General features: G+C 39.0%; 1 protein-coding gene across 1 annotated transcript; it reads right to left on the bottom strand.

Annotated features, from left to right (window-relative positions):
* Nucleotides 1–4,141: 4,141 nt before the first annotated feature.
* On the bottom strand, nt 4,142–13,850 carry LOC137912914 (bone morphogenetic protein 5-like). The gene is made up of 7 exons (XM_068757043.1): nt 13,331–13,850; nt 10,846–11,038; nt 6,845–6,997; nt 6,323–6,516; nt 5,382–5,458; nt 5,143–5,253; nt 4,142–4,999 (listed from the first exon to the last, which is right to left on the bottom strand). The coding sequence occupies exons 1-7, from the start codon at nt 13,848–13,850 to the stop codon at nt 4,850–4,852; spliced, it is 1,398 nt and encodes a 465-aa protein (XP_068613144.1). The 3' UTR covers nt 4,142–4,849.
* Nucleotides 13,851–13,870: the final 20 nt, after the last annotated feature.

The raw sequence follows: 13,870 nt of genomic DNA, 5'->3' as shown, positions 1-13,870 counted from the left end.
ACTGATGCTATACTAATATACTCCCGGTAATACTGATGTGACCTCCTAAGTCATTTCCCTTGACATAATATGCACTGTAAGTCATATTATCTTAAAGCGTTGGTCTGTCTGTTAGCAACATAACTCAAGAAGTTACGGATGGATCTTGATGACATTTTCAAGAACAGTTTATAAAATTTTGATGAAGATCCATAAGATATCCTGGATTATGGATCACTTTAAAATGTTCGGCAACATTGCAGTCAATGGAGAAATTTGTTCCTCAATATCTCAGTTGATTATTGACAGATGTTTAAGGAATTTGACAAAGCCATGTACGGTGGAGACCTCTATCTCACCACCGAATTTATCTGGATCCAATTTGGATTGCGGATACTGTCGCGATAGTAATAAATCCGGATTTTCCCATTAACTTATAATAGAGGCTTTAAAAATAAATAAATCATATCTTGTAAAATGTGGATTCAATTCACTCACCAAAAATCACAGTCATAAAGGGGTCCCGATATGCACTATCATGGAAAATGTCTTCTGGATCAGATCCAGAATGAGATCAAGAAAAAATATTTAATTTTAACATTGAAAACCAAATTTATGCATTCAAAAATCTGTTAAAAATATACATCAAGTCAGGTTGACTTTTACGTTTCATGGTTGGTGTATAAAGACACCAAGAACAATTTAGAACCTTTTGGTAATGATCCAGATCACCATGTGGACGTTGTATAAGGGGAATGAGCTGCTTGGTGGAGGTCTGCGCTCTGTGAGGGCTTTTCTAGTTACTTGAGCCACTCAAAATTCACACTGATAAACAATCCACCCAATTTTAAACTAAAATAAGTATTGTCTCTCCTCTATCTTGGGTGCTATGGAGATGATGATTAACTCAAGTCTGTTGTAAAATCTGGACATAAATCAGCTTTTTCAGATCAATTTTATTTTGAGAAACATGTCAGAGGATTGTCATGACAGGAGTTTACCTTTTCAGAAGGAACTGTGCTGTATTCTGTCTTTCTTTTCTTAATTATGTCCAGATATTTTCAAATTATTGTTTATGTAATCAGTTTTCTCATTATATTTAAACAAAAGCTTTATGAAACCGTAAATCGGCATGATTAATACGAGACATTGACATGCTTGGCCAGAGAAACCGGTTAATATCCAGGGCATCTGCTTTGTTTTATATTTCTCCTTTAATGTATTTTATTTGATATGTTCTTTGTCATAAATTGCACAAACAACGGAGGGGAATACATAACTAACCTGCAGGAAGAAGAGAGCGGACGTTGTCAGCATATCATTAATAGTTTTTATTTTTCCTGAAACTAGCCCACAATTTTAATGGAAAATGTGCTTCATGGACTCTGCATGCAGTTAAACAACAACAACAACAAGGTTCAATCAGGACTGACTTTTACAGAGAAACTAGGAAACAAAGCTTTCTAATTTATGCCTATGGTTTATTTTTTAAATTGTCTTAGAGAAACATCATGAAACAATTTTCGATAATGACATTTTACTTGCCTATAATTTCAAATGCATATATTAAATCCAGATTAAAAGAAAATATCTGAAAACATATACTTGGTACCACCTCTAATTGTAATGGAGAGTGACGATTTAAGTTCAGAAACAGTCCTCGGTAATGATGAGGACACGTCTCTGTGTCCAGCTAATGTGCATGAATGTGAATAACAAGCAAACATCGTTGTGCTTCTGCGCTGTCCTCTATCGGGACACACGCCCCACCGTCCTGCTGCAGCCTTCTCATACCAAACAGCATGTTTCAATGTGACCACAAGGTCTCTCTCCTCAAGACGGACTGATTGAGCCGAATGGGACGCAAAGGCCACCCACAGAATACAAATAAGGAGAACCACATGTGGGGAGATGAATTAGGTAAACTGCACAACATTTTTATTAGATACAGTTTCACTTCTCTTGTGGATGGACTGCAAGGTGACACTTTGAAAATAAACGTTGAGCCGCAGAGAGAGAAGACCTCTGGTTAACAGAGGGCGAGCCGATCAAACCCCGAGTTACCGAATCCAGTGATGAATAACGATTATGTTGTCAAAATAAGCATTCTGTCACTTTAATGCTCCGCTTTTGTGCATGAGCAATTGAACACATCACTAATACTCAAAATCACAAGTATATGATTCAAATAGAAATTAAACTTTGGTCAATTAATGCTGTATAACTGTTTAACCTAGTGTTTACAATATGAATACACAAAATAATTAAAACATAATTTATATGTATCTATATATATATAAAATCTACAGGTGATTTACTATTAATTAAAGTGAGTGCTCTACAGCGTCAGAAGCCATGAAGCGGTTTGGCCCTTGATGTGTTTTATTATATTATAGGAAAGTATTTGTCCATATTTCTTAGTCATTTTGCGATTTGGTTTCACTATATTTACTTTGGGTGTTAGAAGGCAACAAACTATTTAATGTGGGCAACAGTGGCGTCACAGTTTTAATCTCTGGGGGCATGAACACCTCAGGAAAAACCAGTGCTCGCTACGTTAGCGTTTGGTTTGGGTTTCGGAGCATTTTGTCAACGTATTTCCTGCTTGTGATGGTTTAGATTACATAAAAATGAACCATCGTTGAGCATTTGGAAGTTTTGACGTACAGCCAGTCCGGGCCTGCTAAAAGCTTCAATATGATCGCCCCTCACTAAATATATCACTTTCACAGAAAAAAAGAGCATGCTCTTATAAGCTGCCTAAATGGACATGGCTGTTCTCTCTATCAGCTTAAGAGAATAAACATGTTTTTGGCAGAAAACAACTTCATATATAAGCACCTGGGAACAGATGCTTCCATTTTGTAACTGTGTTTATTTAAAACCAAGGTGAGGTGAGATGCATGAATAATTCACATCAAATCCTTCATGAAAAGTGAACTGTAATCAGCTGAATATCAGTCAGGCTGCTTGTGACTGCAGAGAAGCAGCCACTATAGAATCCAACTGGAGTGTGCTAATTGTTGCCCATTCTTTTCATGTGGTCTGGACTTTTCTGTCGAGACGGCAGCATAGTTCTGCAGAACTTAAATAGGACCTTATTCATAGCAACTCGTGCTTCACAGAAGAGGAAGAAGTGTTACTGGATTGGAACGACTCCATGATATTAAACAGTAGATGGGACTGTGAAGTGCTCGGCGTAATCATGCCAGGCAACAGGCCGCAGGAATGCAAATCGCCCCCCCTCCCAAGCCAAGAGTTAAGTTAGCAGGTGGCCTCTTCTATTCACCGAATGTCAACACTCCTTTTAGATGGAGCCCACATAACATCTGGGCAGGTCAGCCACTGCTTTTAATTAAGTGAAATACAGCCATTCAATGTTCTGCCATGTCAGAGGGGGGAAAAAAGTTATAAAAGTGGGAGGGTAGGGGGGAAAGTGCAACAGTACATATCCTGTGTTGGGTGAGGGTCAACACAGTTGTGTAAATAAATATTAATCCTTAACCTAATCCCTGGATTTCCACGACCATAGAAAATATCTGCATGGCCGGAGCACTTCTCTGGAAATCACACGTTCTCTTGTGTTTTTCTGTAAATTCTACTTGAATCCTGACAGAGGAGGAAATGTTCCACTCGCAAAGTTTAGTTTATGTTGTCACTTTGTTTTCTAGGGGCGAAACTTAGCATCCACAATTTTAGAATGCAGAATGTACACAGCGAGAGCTGCGCCATATGTGTGATATTAATCACATGATAGATGGTGTCTTTCCTGATAATCAAGAAGGGATTGCTTACAAAATGACACGGCTCTCTCCTGGAAGCCTCATGATAATCACCCTTTTGGGCTGCGCTCGGAGGTCGCACCGCTGCTCTTTACTGCTGGCACTGTATCACTAGCATTACCCGTCCCCCCAAGCATGTCAACAGTTCCATGGTTTATATCATAGCTGTCAAACATTTATAAATCTGAGACGGTAGTCCAGCAACAGCGTGTAAAATATCCGCGGAACTCCAAACAGGAATACAAAAAGACAACTCGAATTTGAAAAGGCTGGAGGAAGGGAAGGAGCTCAGAGATGAAACACATTGCTGCAGATGGTTTGGCCTGAATGGATGAACAAAAGCTGTGAGGTTGAATAAACGTGAAAGATTTTCTTTTCCAAGTGGTACGTTTATTAAAATAGAAAACACTCCACATGAAGATAGTCTCCCCCCCCTAAAGAAAATAAATTTGAAGGTATGACAAAATCACACATGACAGTGTTCAAAGTAGAGTTTCAACACAATCAAGAATCTAAATGCAGAAACGCTGGTATGCAAGAGTCCAATCAGTGTCAGAGCTCAGAAAGTTTTTAAGTTAAGAGAATCTTTGTTTTTTTCTGACAGTTCTTCATGATCATGACAATCTTCCTTCATTAATGTATTTATATTCATTTGTGATTTTCCCTGTAACCATCACGTATTGGTCCATTTAAAAAAAACAATTGCTCGGAAGAAAAGAATTTGCTGAAATTTCATAATTCGATATTTCATTTACAAAACTTGGGTTTTGTAAATGAAAATGAGAAGGGAGGGGGCGGGGGACAACCTTATGCACCATGATGGCTCCAGTGAATAGTTAGCCCATAAAAGTTATCATACAGTTGTAACTAAGAGAGTATATGCCAAGGGACGCGAAAGTTAAATGATGACAGGAGTAAAGTAAAATTAAAATTATCACAATATTCAGTGCTATTTAAAAAAAATGAAAATAAATAATTAGATAATACAACTTTATATACATAATACTGTACATTACAGCACACCTGCAGCAGATGAGTTTTCCAGCGAATCCCGAACCAGATACCATAAATTAAAGTTACACCGGCTACTAATGGCAACCGCAAGATCGAACTACCATATTTCTATATTTCTTGAGGATGACATTTGAGCTGTCGTCAAAGTAAAGTACTGATATTGCGTTGAGCTTGGTCGGGGCACAGCATGGCTTTGGCACATTGTCAGGAAACATTAGATGGACCTATAAATAAAAGCATAAGGCAGGGTTAACAGAGGTGAAGCAGCCGTCAGATTCAGATTGATTATGACGGCTGCAAAGCCTGTGGTAGCTAGAAATGTGGATTTATTGCAGCATGCATATAAAATGCAGTCGAGGATACTTACCAGGGTTTGCACAATCGCATGATTAGTTGCATTCATGTGGGCATTGAGGGGGAAAGAGCATTCGCCATCGCAGTAAAATGCGGCATAGCCCTCGGGTGCAATGATCCAGTCCTTCAAAAAATTTATCATTCTTTATTTATGACTCATTCATATCACTTCACTTAATATTTTTCACAAAATAATGTAGTGTTCGACGCGTCGACACCATATAAAGACTGCATGAAATCATTTAGCCTCACCTGCCAGCCCAAATCTCGAAAACTGACATAAAGTTCATGCTTTTTGCAGGCTTGCTTCTGTTCACTTGTGTTATAATCTGTAAAAAAAAAAAGAAAATACCAGAAGCTATTAATCATAAAAGGAATTAACTATTTAACCTCTACAGTACCTTCTGAGTTGCAGCTGCCCCCCTTCAATTCATGAACTACATATACTACCGTAATAATAAATAATTTCTAATTGAACGATTCTATTTAATTACGATTTTTGTGACTACACTTTTTTCAGCTTCCCATAATGCTCTGCTGTTTACAGCTACGTTTATATGTGCATTTCTGTAAACAACAGCATTTTCTTCAAGTGCGGTCTGGATTGCTCTGCAAGTTTTACAGAATGTCAGAGATAATTTGTGTCAAGGTTTTACAGTTAGGTATTAACTGGACATTTGTTTTGTCGCTGGCACCAAAGTAGTACAGGTATATATAAATATTCTTATGCTTCTATCTGCAACTAGTAGGCTAGCAATTGGATGAGATTTGATCAGATGGTAGCCTAAATTTCAATTTCTATCAATTATAACAACTATACTTTGCAGCAGCAATTACCTTTTTAATTCTACAAATTATTATTGCAATTAAACAAAGCAAAAGATTTGAACCTTTGCAATTTAAAATGTAAATATTTTGAATAACATTGCCACAGACAAATTCAATAGTATGGACAAGAAATCAACATGTTACCATAACCGTCAATGCTCTTACTGCAACTTTAATGATCTGATGACGTAAATATGTTGAAAATGGAGGCGAAGGGCCTTGTGCCTGAAATTAATAATTTATTTAAGAATTAATTATTAATTATCATAAACAATGAATCAGCGCTAAATACCCGATGATGAGATAAAGTAAATTAAAAAACAAAAGATGGTGGCATCCTAACTGCAACACAGATGTGAACATGCCTCCAGTTTTTGGCGCCTTGGATGACTCTGGCTGATTGGAGGATTTATTGCGATTGTTGTTCTTTTTCTTCCCACCAGCCGCTCTAACAGAGCGAAGCAACACCCCACTGGCCTTGAAGAACGCAACCAGGAATGGCTGCTTGGATTGAGGTCCGTTCCTCCCAACAATCCCAGCAGATTTTATGTTGATACTTCTCCCTGTAATGAAAGAGAAGCTGAATAAAAATAAAATCAAAGAACGTTTGGGTTTTGTGTCAATTTGTGCTTTTAAAGAATTTCAGCCAATGACGGCAAGATCAAGAGATTCATAATTTTTTGCCTTTAATTTTTGCTGGTTTTCTTTTTTTCTTTTTTGGGAATTTACAGTAAGGTCCTTTATTGGACATTAATGCATGACAAATGCATTAGTTAGTGGTTCAAAAATAGACATATTGCCTTGCTACTTAATAACTTCCTGACCTTTTACTTGATTAGTCTCAGTAAAATCTGTAAAAAAAAAAAAAAGTCAAACTCTTGGTAAACTTGCCATCAACAGTCTCCACACAGAGCTGCAGGCCCAGGTTCTGCTGTGGGTTCATCACCCAGAGGTTACTGGTGGCTGTGATGTCAAACACGAGCCAGCCGCCATTCGAAGCCTGGACCTTTTTAGAGTCGAGCAAGAATGTTTCTGCATCTCTAAAGGTACAAGAAAACAGAAGAACAAATAAAAACATCAACAGATATTTTATTATCTGTGGGAGCGTTGCTTTTTAACCTCTGCTGAGGCGGAGGTTATGTAATCACCGGCGTTGGTTGGTTTGTTTGTCTGACTGTTAGCAACATGCCTCAAAAGGTTAAGGACAGCTCTTGATGACATTTTCACGAAATGTTGGGAATGTTACCAGGAACTTAAATATAAATAAATATTATTATTATATTATACACATTGAAATTATCGCCAACATTGCATCAATTGTCAATGGAGCTTCAAAATGTGTTCGATATTCAATAATCTTGGTTGATTATTGATTGATGTTTATGGAATTTGACAGAGTCATGTAGGGTGTGGATCTGTATCTTATCACCAAATTTCATCTGGATCGGATCCAGAGTGAGGTCAGGAAAAGATATTACATTTTAACATTGAAAACTCCATTTACTGATTCAAAAATCAGTTAAAAATACATATAAACTCCAATTCACTTTTACTTTTCATGGTTGGTGTGTAAAGATACCAAGAACAATTTAGAACCTCTTGGCAATGATCCAGATCACCATGTGGACGGTGTAAAACCAGTTAGGAGGAAAAAGAGTTACTTTATTTCTGGATCATAGACAAGTTACCAATGGGCTGCAGTAAGTTTAGATAGATAGACAGACAGATAGATAGACAGATCATTTCAAATTAAGGTAGTAAATAGATAAATAAAAATAAAGTAAGAAAATAAAAACAGCAAAATTAGCAGTACAAATATTACAAATACAATAGCAGTATTCCATGTAGAAAAACAAACTGAAACATCCTGCACACCTTTATAGCGCTCAGATTTAATAGGACACAAAAAAGAACCCATGTGCTTCTTAGAGGGGCTTTAGACTGCATCCAAGAGCTCTTAACTCGCTCGACTGGAACAGATAAACAACGAATCACTGACTGGTCACAAATGGATGCTTTGGCTCAAATTTTGCTGCAGAAACTGCAGAGATTTTTTTTTCTTCTCTTCATTGTTTCATCCTCTTGAAACGAAACATTCTTTCTTAAAAGGATTTCGGTATTGACAGCATGTTATTTGGTGTGTTAAAGTCATTTTGTCATTTTTATTTGATGATAAAAAAAACAATGCTAAGCTGTCGTTGAAGAAGTTCTAACTTGTGACAAACTGAAGAGTTAGCATTAGAGTAAGAGCAAAATATGTGCCAGATTTTCGCCTTTGCAAAGACAAAATATCGTGGATTGTGTATGCGTTTGTATTTTTTTTTACCATGGGCATGACATAAGGTATCAATCAGCCCAAAGTAAAAAAATAAAAAATCACTGCATCACAATTTGCATTGGATTCCTTTCAAGTGGCGGAATGAATAAGGCAGCGTCTGTTCAGTTTTTGTGGTTACATGGTGCTGGTTGGAGGGAACAAAGATTTTCCATGTGGCCCCAATACTCCGGGAATTATTCATGTGTTTATTACAGACGTAGTAAAACTCAACCTCATGTGGAATTCCACATGAGCACTAATGTTTATGAGTGACACACTGCTGAACTTCCTCTTTGAAATGGACAGCATTAAGCTTACATCCTGTGATAATTTTGTTTGTGTAGGTAAGAATTCACTTTTCCTGCAGCCATAACCAAAGGGAAAATGTTTATCTCACCGCTCCATCTGTAACTACTGGATGTACTGGTCCACATCGAGTGTATAGACCTAACTCCTCTGTTCGGTCCAGTCGGTGTCCTGCAAATTCTGTTCATATGTGACACCCCCCCCCATTAGGAACCAGTAGCAAAGTTCAGCAGAAGTGCAGGATGTTTGCCATGTTTGGCTAATGGAGTGAAGGAGGTCAGGTTGGTGCATAGCTGTCTGACTTTATAGGGGTCCCCCCCCCACTAGTACTGTGAACATATGAAGTAATGTTTTGAAGAGGTCCCTGTTTGTTAGTATCTTTTTCTATCCATGTGCAAAAAGACGAATGTCTCCCCATTCGACAGTTAGAGGCCGTACAGAATGTTTTTGGCAGTACCAAATTCTTTTTGAAGGAAGCAACTGGCAAGCAAACATGTGTATAAATACTGCAGGTTTTAAATTATCCTGAAAATCTACACAAATCGTTTTATAAAACAGGAGAGGCATTCAATATATCGCGGTGTTATTGTGTGGTTTGATGTCATACAGTATAATTTAATGGACCTATCATTCTCAGCCTATTAGTAATAGTTTACTTTTTAACACCAACTTCAAAATTTTATTAACTCTCATAAAGTGATTTTTACAGGATTGAGAGGGTGTGACACAACATTCAGAAAACTTGGTATCCTCAGCATATAGTGTGTAAAAGAACTATTAATAAGTTGATTTAAAACGTATAATGTTTATGTAGGATAATAGAATTTCCTTATCTATCTATCATCTATTTATCTATCTAGAAACATTTTAATTCAACTAAATAATTCTAAAATAAAATTGACTAAGAATATAATAAAATAAACATTGCCCATAATTGTAATATTTGGTAAAAATAGTTGTAAAGAATTGCAAAATGATTCTTAAATGGGGAATAGTTGATATATCTCCTCCATTTTCTGGACCGATTATGTCAAAGCATACATTTTTGCAATACATTACAACACGTATCACAGCACAGTACGACATTTTGCAGTGGTACAAAAACCAACCGCAATGCCGAAGCATTATTGTCACTCTATCTTTAAGCATCTGAGATGTCCCAGCAATGTTTTATTCAGCTACTAAACCCACAACCTCATTTTAATCGATGCACAACAAATAACCAACTGGAAGCCATTAGCAGTGTGTTCCATTCCCTCTGATACATTGAAGGAAGTATTCATGAATGTGTACATCTTTACAAACAACTACCGGTAGTTGTGCTTTTGTTCTATTTTAAATTGAGAAGACATTTAGGCAAGATATTTTTATGTTGGAAAAGACTCATTCTTTTCTGTAAAGCTAAACTAAAACATGCGTAAAAAACGAAACTGAGCAGTCTTCCCCTTTAAGACGGCAGAATCCATTGACTTAGACCTTTTCAAAGCCCAGGAGGGCCATATCTCCCCTTCAATCACCCACACACATTTTTGGCAACCAAATGTGGGCCCACTTTTAAGTACACCCTTGTGTATTCAGCTATGTCATGGTTTAAACTTCCGGAATATTGTTAAGACAGGCAGGTGGTGGGCATAACAGTGACAAGGGAGCACCAGAGGGAGCCCCCCCCCCCCCCTCCACTGACCTGGCCCCTCATGATTTTGTCTGGGACACGTCCAGCTTGGCAGGGAACACAAGACGGGTGATAACTGATGGACCTTCCCAGTTTCGTAAGTGGCCGGCTCGCTAATGGACTTCTCTTTATCCAAGAACTATATTTGTGAGGCCGACATGGTGCGAATGAAGGAGAGCAGAGCCGGAGGTAGAAAGGCTTTCTGAGCCAGCGGAAAGTTTCAGCTACCGGACCTTTGAACTGTGTAATAATATGGCCGCAACATATTGGTTTAGCTTTTACATTTATTAAGTGGAGTAGAACCTATACTCTTCGTTTCTCTCCCTGTTTAGCATCTTCTTTGTGTTTTACAGCCATCCACGTGACGGAGCCTGCTTGTTGTCGGTCCTCAGGATACACTTTAGTTTGTTGATTGTATATAAATGCATATTTAAAATCCACTAATGATATGAGGTCTTTTAATTGACTTTGGGCAAAAGTAGAAATATTATCCTCACAAGCGGTAATATTTAGAAGCACACTTTGAGTTCAGAATGAGCAGTAATCATCAGAGATGATGACAAATATGAAAGTAGGATTTAAATTATACTTACTTGTTGTGATATTCCTTAATGACTTGGTATATGGAAACTTTCAAAGTGATGTTGTCGTAGCGGGAATGACTGCGATCCTTATAGATCCGAAACTCGGCGGCAGTCACCGCCTCTCCGTCCGGTATCTGAGTCAGATCGAAACGGAACTCCTTGTAGTGTCGTCGTTGGTGAGAAAAATCTTTGTCTTTCTCAACTGGGAAAGAAAGCATTGCATGATGAACTTTAGATTTAGATGCAAAGCAAAGGCTTATCAAAAGCTACTGTTTTAACTCCTGAACCGCCGCATGTCTCCCAACAGAGAAAGCACGGTGGCGCAAACTCACAGAAAAAGAGTCATTTATCACATCTTCTTTCACGTTCCAGTTCCAATCCAAACATTTTGACTACCAACAAAAGCACTTTCCAGTTCATTAAATCAGTCAACCGAATGCAGGTAGCAGTTCCCAGACAGGCCCTCTACTGTGCGCTGCACTGCATTCTCTGGTCATGATGAATGGGCTGTCAGTTAAGAAAAACAGGCTGATTTCAATTAAAGACACTTTCGTCTGCTCCTCAAGTGAGAGAAAAGACCAGACAGGATTCTTCATCTACGCTGACCTAATTTGTGACCTTGCGCTGACCTCCTGTAGGTTCCATACAATGCTCAACGAGCGCTTAGCAACCCTTAGCCTTTAGAATTTAATATTTCCAATCTAATGAGCAACATGGACATTTTTTTTATATATATTTGAGAACATTTAAAAGCATGCATGTTCTATATTTTCTTGTACGGAACTAAATTGCAGATACATCTCGATTTTTCAAGGTGCTGCGTCACGCCCCTGCCTGGCTGCCGCCGGGCAGACTCATGTGGTCAAAGTCGGTGGATTTCCTGAAGGTGATATCATGCAGAGCATTTCCATTATATTTTATCAAGAGAGAAGGCCTGCGGTCACTTAGCACAAACAGGTCAGAGGTCAGGTCTGACTTTTACCCGCTGCGTGTCTTCCATTATATTAGCCACAGGCAGTAATGCGAAGCAGCAGCACCGCTGAAACCTTCAAGAATTTAACTTTCAAATGGATAAAAAACTCAATAGCAATGACTTTGGTCCAAAGGTGAACCCTGTGCATGTTCTCAACCAGGACCATATTTGTTGAATAGATTCATAAAAGACTGATTCATCGTTTCACACTGTGTGTGGATTGTCAACAGCTGACATCTGAGTGCATATTAAACGGCATGAAATGCCACATTTGTAAAAACAGTTGAGGTCAAGGAGCCATATAGTGTACTGTAATAAAGACAGAGCCCCATTGAACACTTCACTGACAGTCCTCAGAATGAGAGCAGAGCTTTCAAGGCTGACAGTGTACATGCGCTGCTATGGTTGGTAAGTGGAACCAGATGGGCCCGGGCCAAGGTGAAGGATTGTACTTCCAGGCAACGCAAATTCACTTTAAGCTCCATGTTTAGCTGTAAATTTAAGACAACAGAATCCTCATCGACAATTGCAAGTAATGCATACTTGCAGGGATTGTAGCATGCTATTGCAATCTGCAATGTTTGCATTGTTTTATTTTGTAATACCTTTCCGTGTGTTATGTTTCATGTTCTAATTAGAATCGAAGAAGAAGAAATGATGCAAACAACTGAATATTAAGCATAAAGCTACTGCTTTCCCTTCAGGGAGAACCTTGAGCTGCACAGGCATCAGTCAATAGCACTCCCCTTTTTACAACAGGAAATAATTCAGACCAATTTTCTCAAGGTCAGACAGTCATCTGATAAGTTGCTCAGAACTGCTGGGTTAAGGGTCGAGGCTACTGAACAAACGCAGTCATTATACAGGTCGGCTGCTTTTTAATAGAAAGCAGCACTAATTGATAGGGTCAAAAAGTTGGGCCCAGTTCTGTTAAATCTAAAATATTTCACGCACAGCTTAAACTACTGAGCCCTTCAGTGGCCCGATGATGACTTATATGTAACCCACTCCCGTTTTCACATGCACTAATACCACTGACTGAGAGGAAGTCAACAAACTGTTCAGAACAAATTGGGCCTGTAGAGTTTTTTTTTCTATAATAACACAACATGGCTCAGTTTATTCAAAAACAACAACAACAACAACAGCAAAAATGCATGTGTCAGATTATTTTGACAAAACTAACTGCAGACTCTTATATCAACAGGGAAGCAAAAATAATCTAATTTATTTCAGCACAAAGGCTGAAGAACAAGGATTCCATGCTGGTTTGTAACGGCAGTATTTGCTAAAGGCTGATTTAATTTTTTTAATAATAATAATCTCACTTGATTTAAATAATTATGGGCAAAGATGAAATTATTTTCCATATATAAATTAAAAGTAAGCTTTGTCAATTTCAAAGTTGCACCCTTTTCCTTTATAAATAACATTTAAACCAAAAATTACTCTCATTCCAATTTCAATTCATCCACTGTCTGATATGGAATAAACACCTGATGGGAAATTAATTTCACTTACCTAAATTGACGAAACTCATGACCATGTCAGCATCACTGAGGACGCTGGCGTCGTGCGCTGAGGTGAGCGCGGGGCTGTGGCCTAAAAGCGGGGCCGCGCGGTAAGGCTGAGTCACGCGGGAATACCCGGCATGCTGTGGGCTGTAATAACCTCTCCTGGAGTGCCCTTGAGCCTTGGCACCACCGAAGCTCTTCCCCGCGTTGTGGCGCACTGCCGCCTCCTCCTCCTCCTCCTCCTCTTCCTCCTCCACGGCCATGGCGTTGTACAGGTCGAGCATGAACAGCGGCGCAGAGGACGCCTGCTTCCCCGGAGAGAAGGGCCGCGGGCGGTGAGGCAGCCCCAGGATGGAGAGGATCTCTCTCTGGATCTCTCTGCGCTCGTGATTGCGCAACCTCCTGTAAATAAAGCTCGAGTGCGCGTGGTTGTCGCTGAAGCCGCAGTGCGCGCAGGACAGCAGAGTCACGCAGCTCCACGCGAGTCCGAGCAGAGCGCTGCTCAAGGGCGGCGGCAGCGCTGTCATCTCCGCACGCAGTTCACTCT

Source organism: Brachionichthys hirsutus, unplaced genomic scaffold (genome assembly GCF_040956055.1).
Source record: "Brachionichthys hirsutus isolate HB-005 unplaced genomic scaffold, CSIRO-AGI_Bhir_v1 contig_797, whole genome shotgun sequence".
Taxonomy (NCBI): Eukaryota; Metazoa; Chordata; class Actinopteri; order Lophiiformes; family Brachionichthyidae; genus Brachionichthys; species Brachionichthys hirsutus.
Note: the sequence above shows the minus strand (reverse complement) of the source record. Positions and strands in the feature narration are given on the sequence as shown.

Excerpts from the sequence above, each read along its gene's own strand:
- LOC137912914 (XM_068757043.1), bottom strand. The coding sequence starts at position 13,850 with ATGACAGCGCTGCCGCCGCCCTTGAGCAGCGCTCTGCTCGGACTCGCG. Across the intron at positions 11,039-13,330 it reads CATGAGTTTCGTCAATTTAG|TTGAGAAAGACAAAGATTTT; the intron begins GTAAGTGAAATT and ends TTTCTTTCCCAG. Across the intron at positions 5,254-5,381 it reads TTCGAGATTTGGGCTGGCAG|GACTGGATCATTGCACCCGA; the intron begins GTGAGGCTAAAT and ends AATTTTTTGAAG.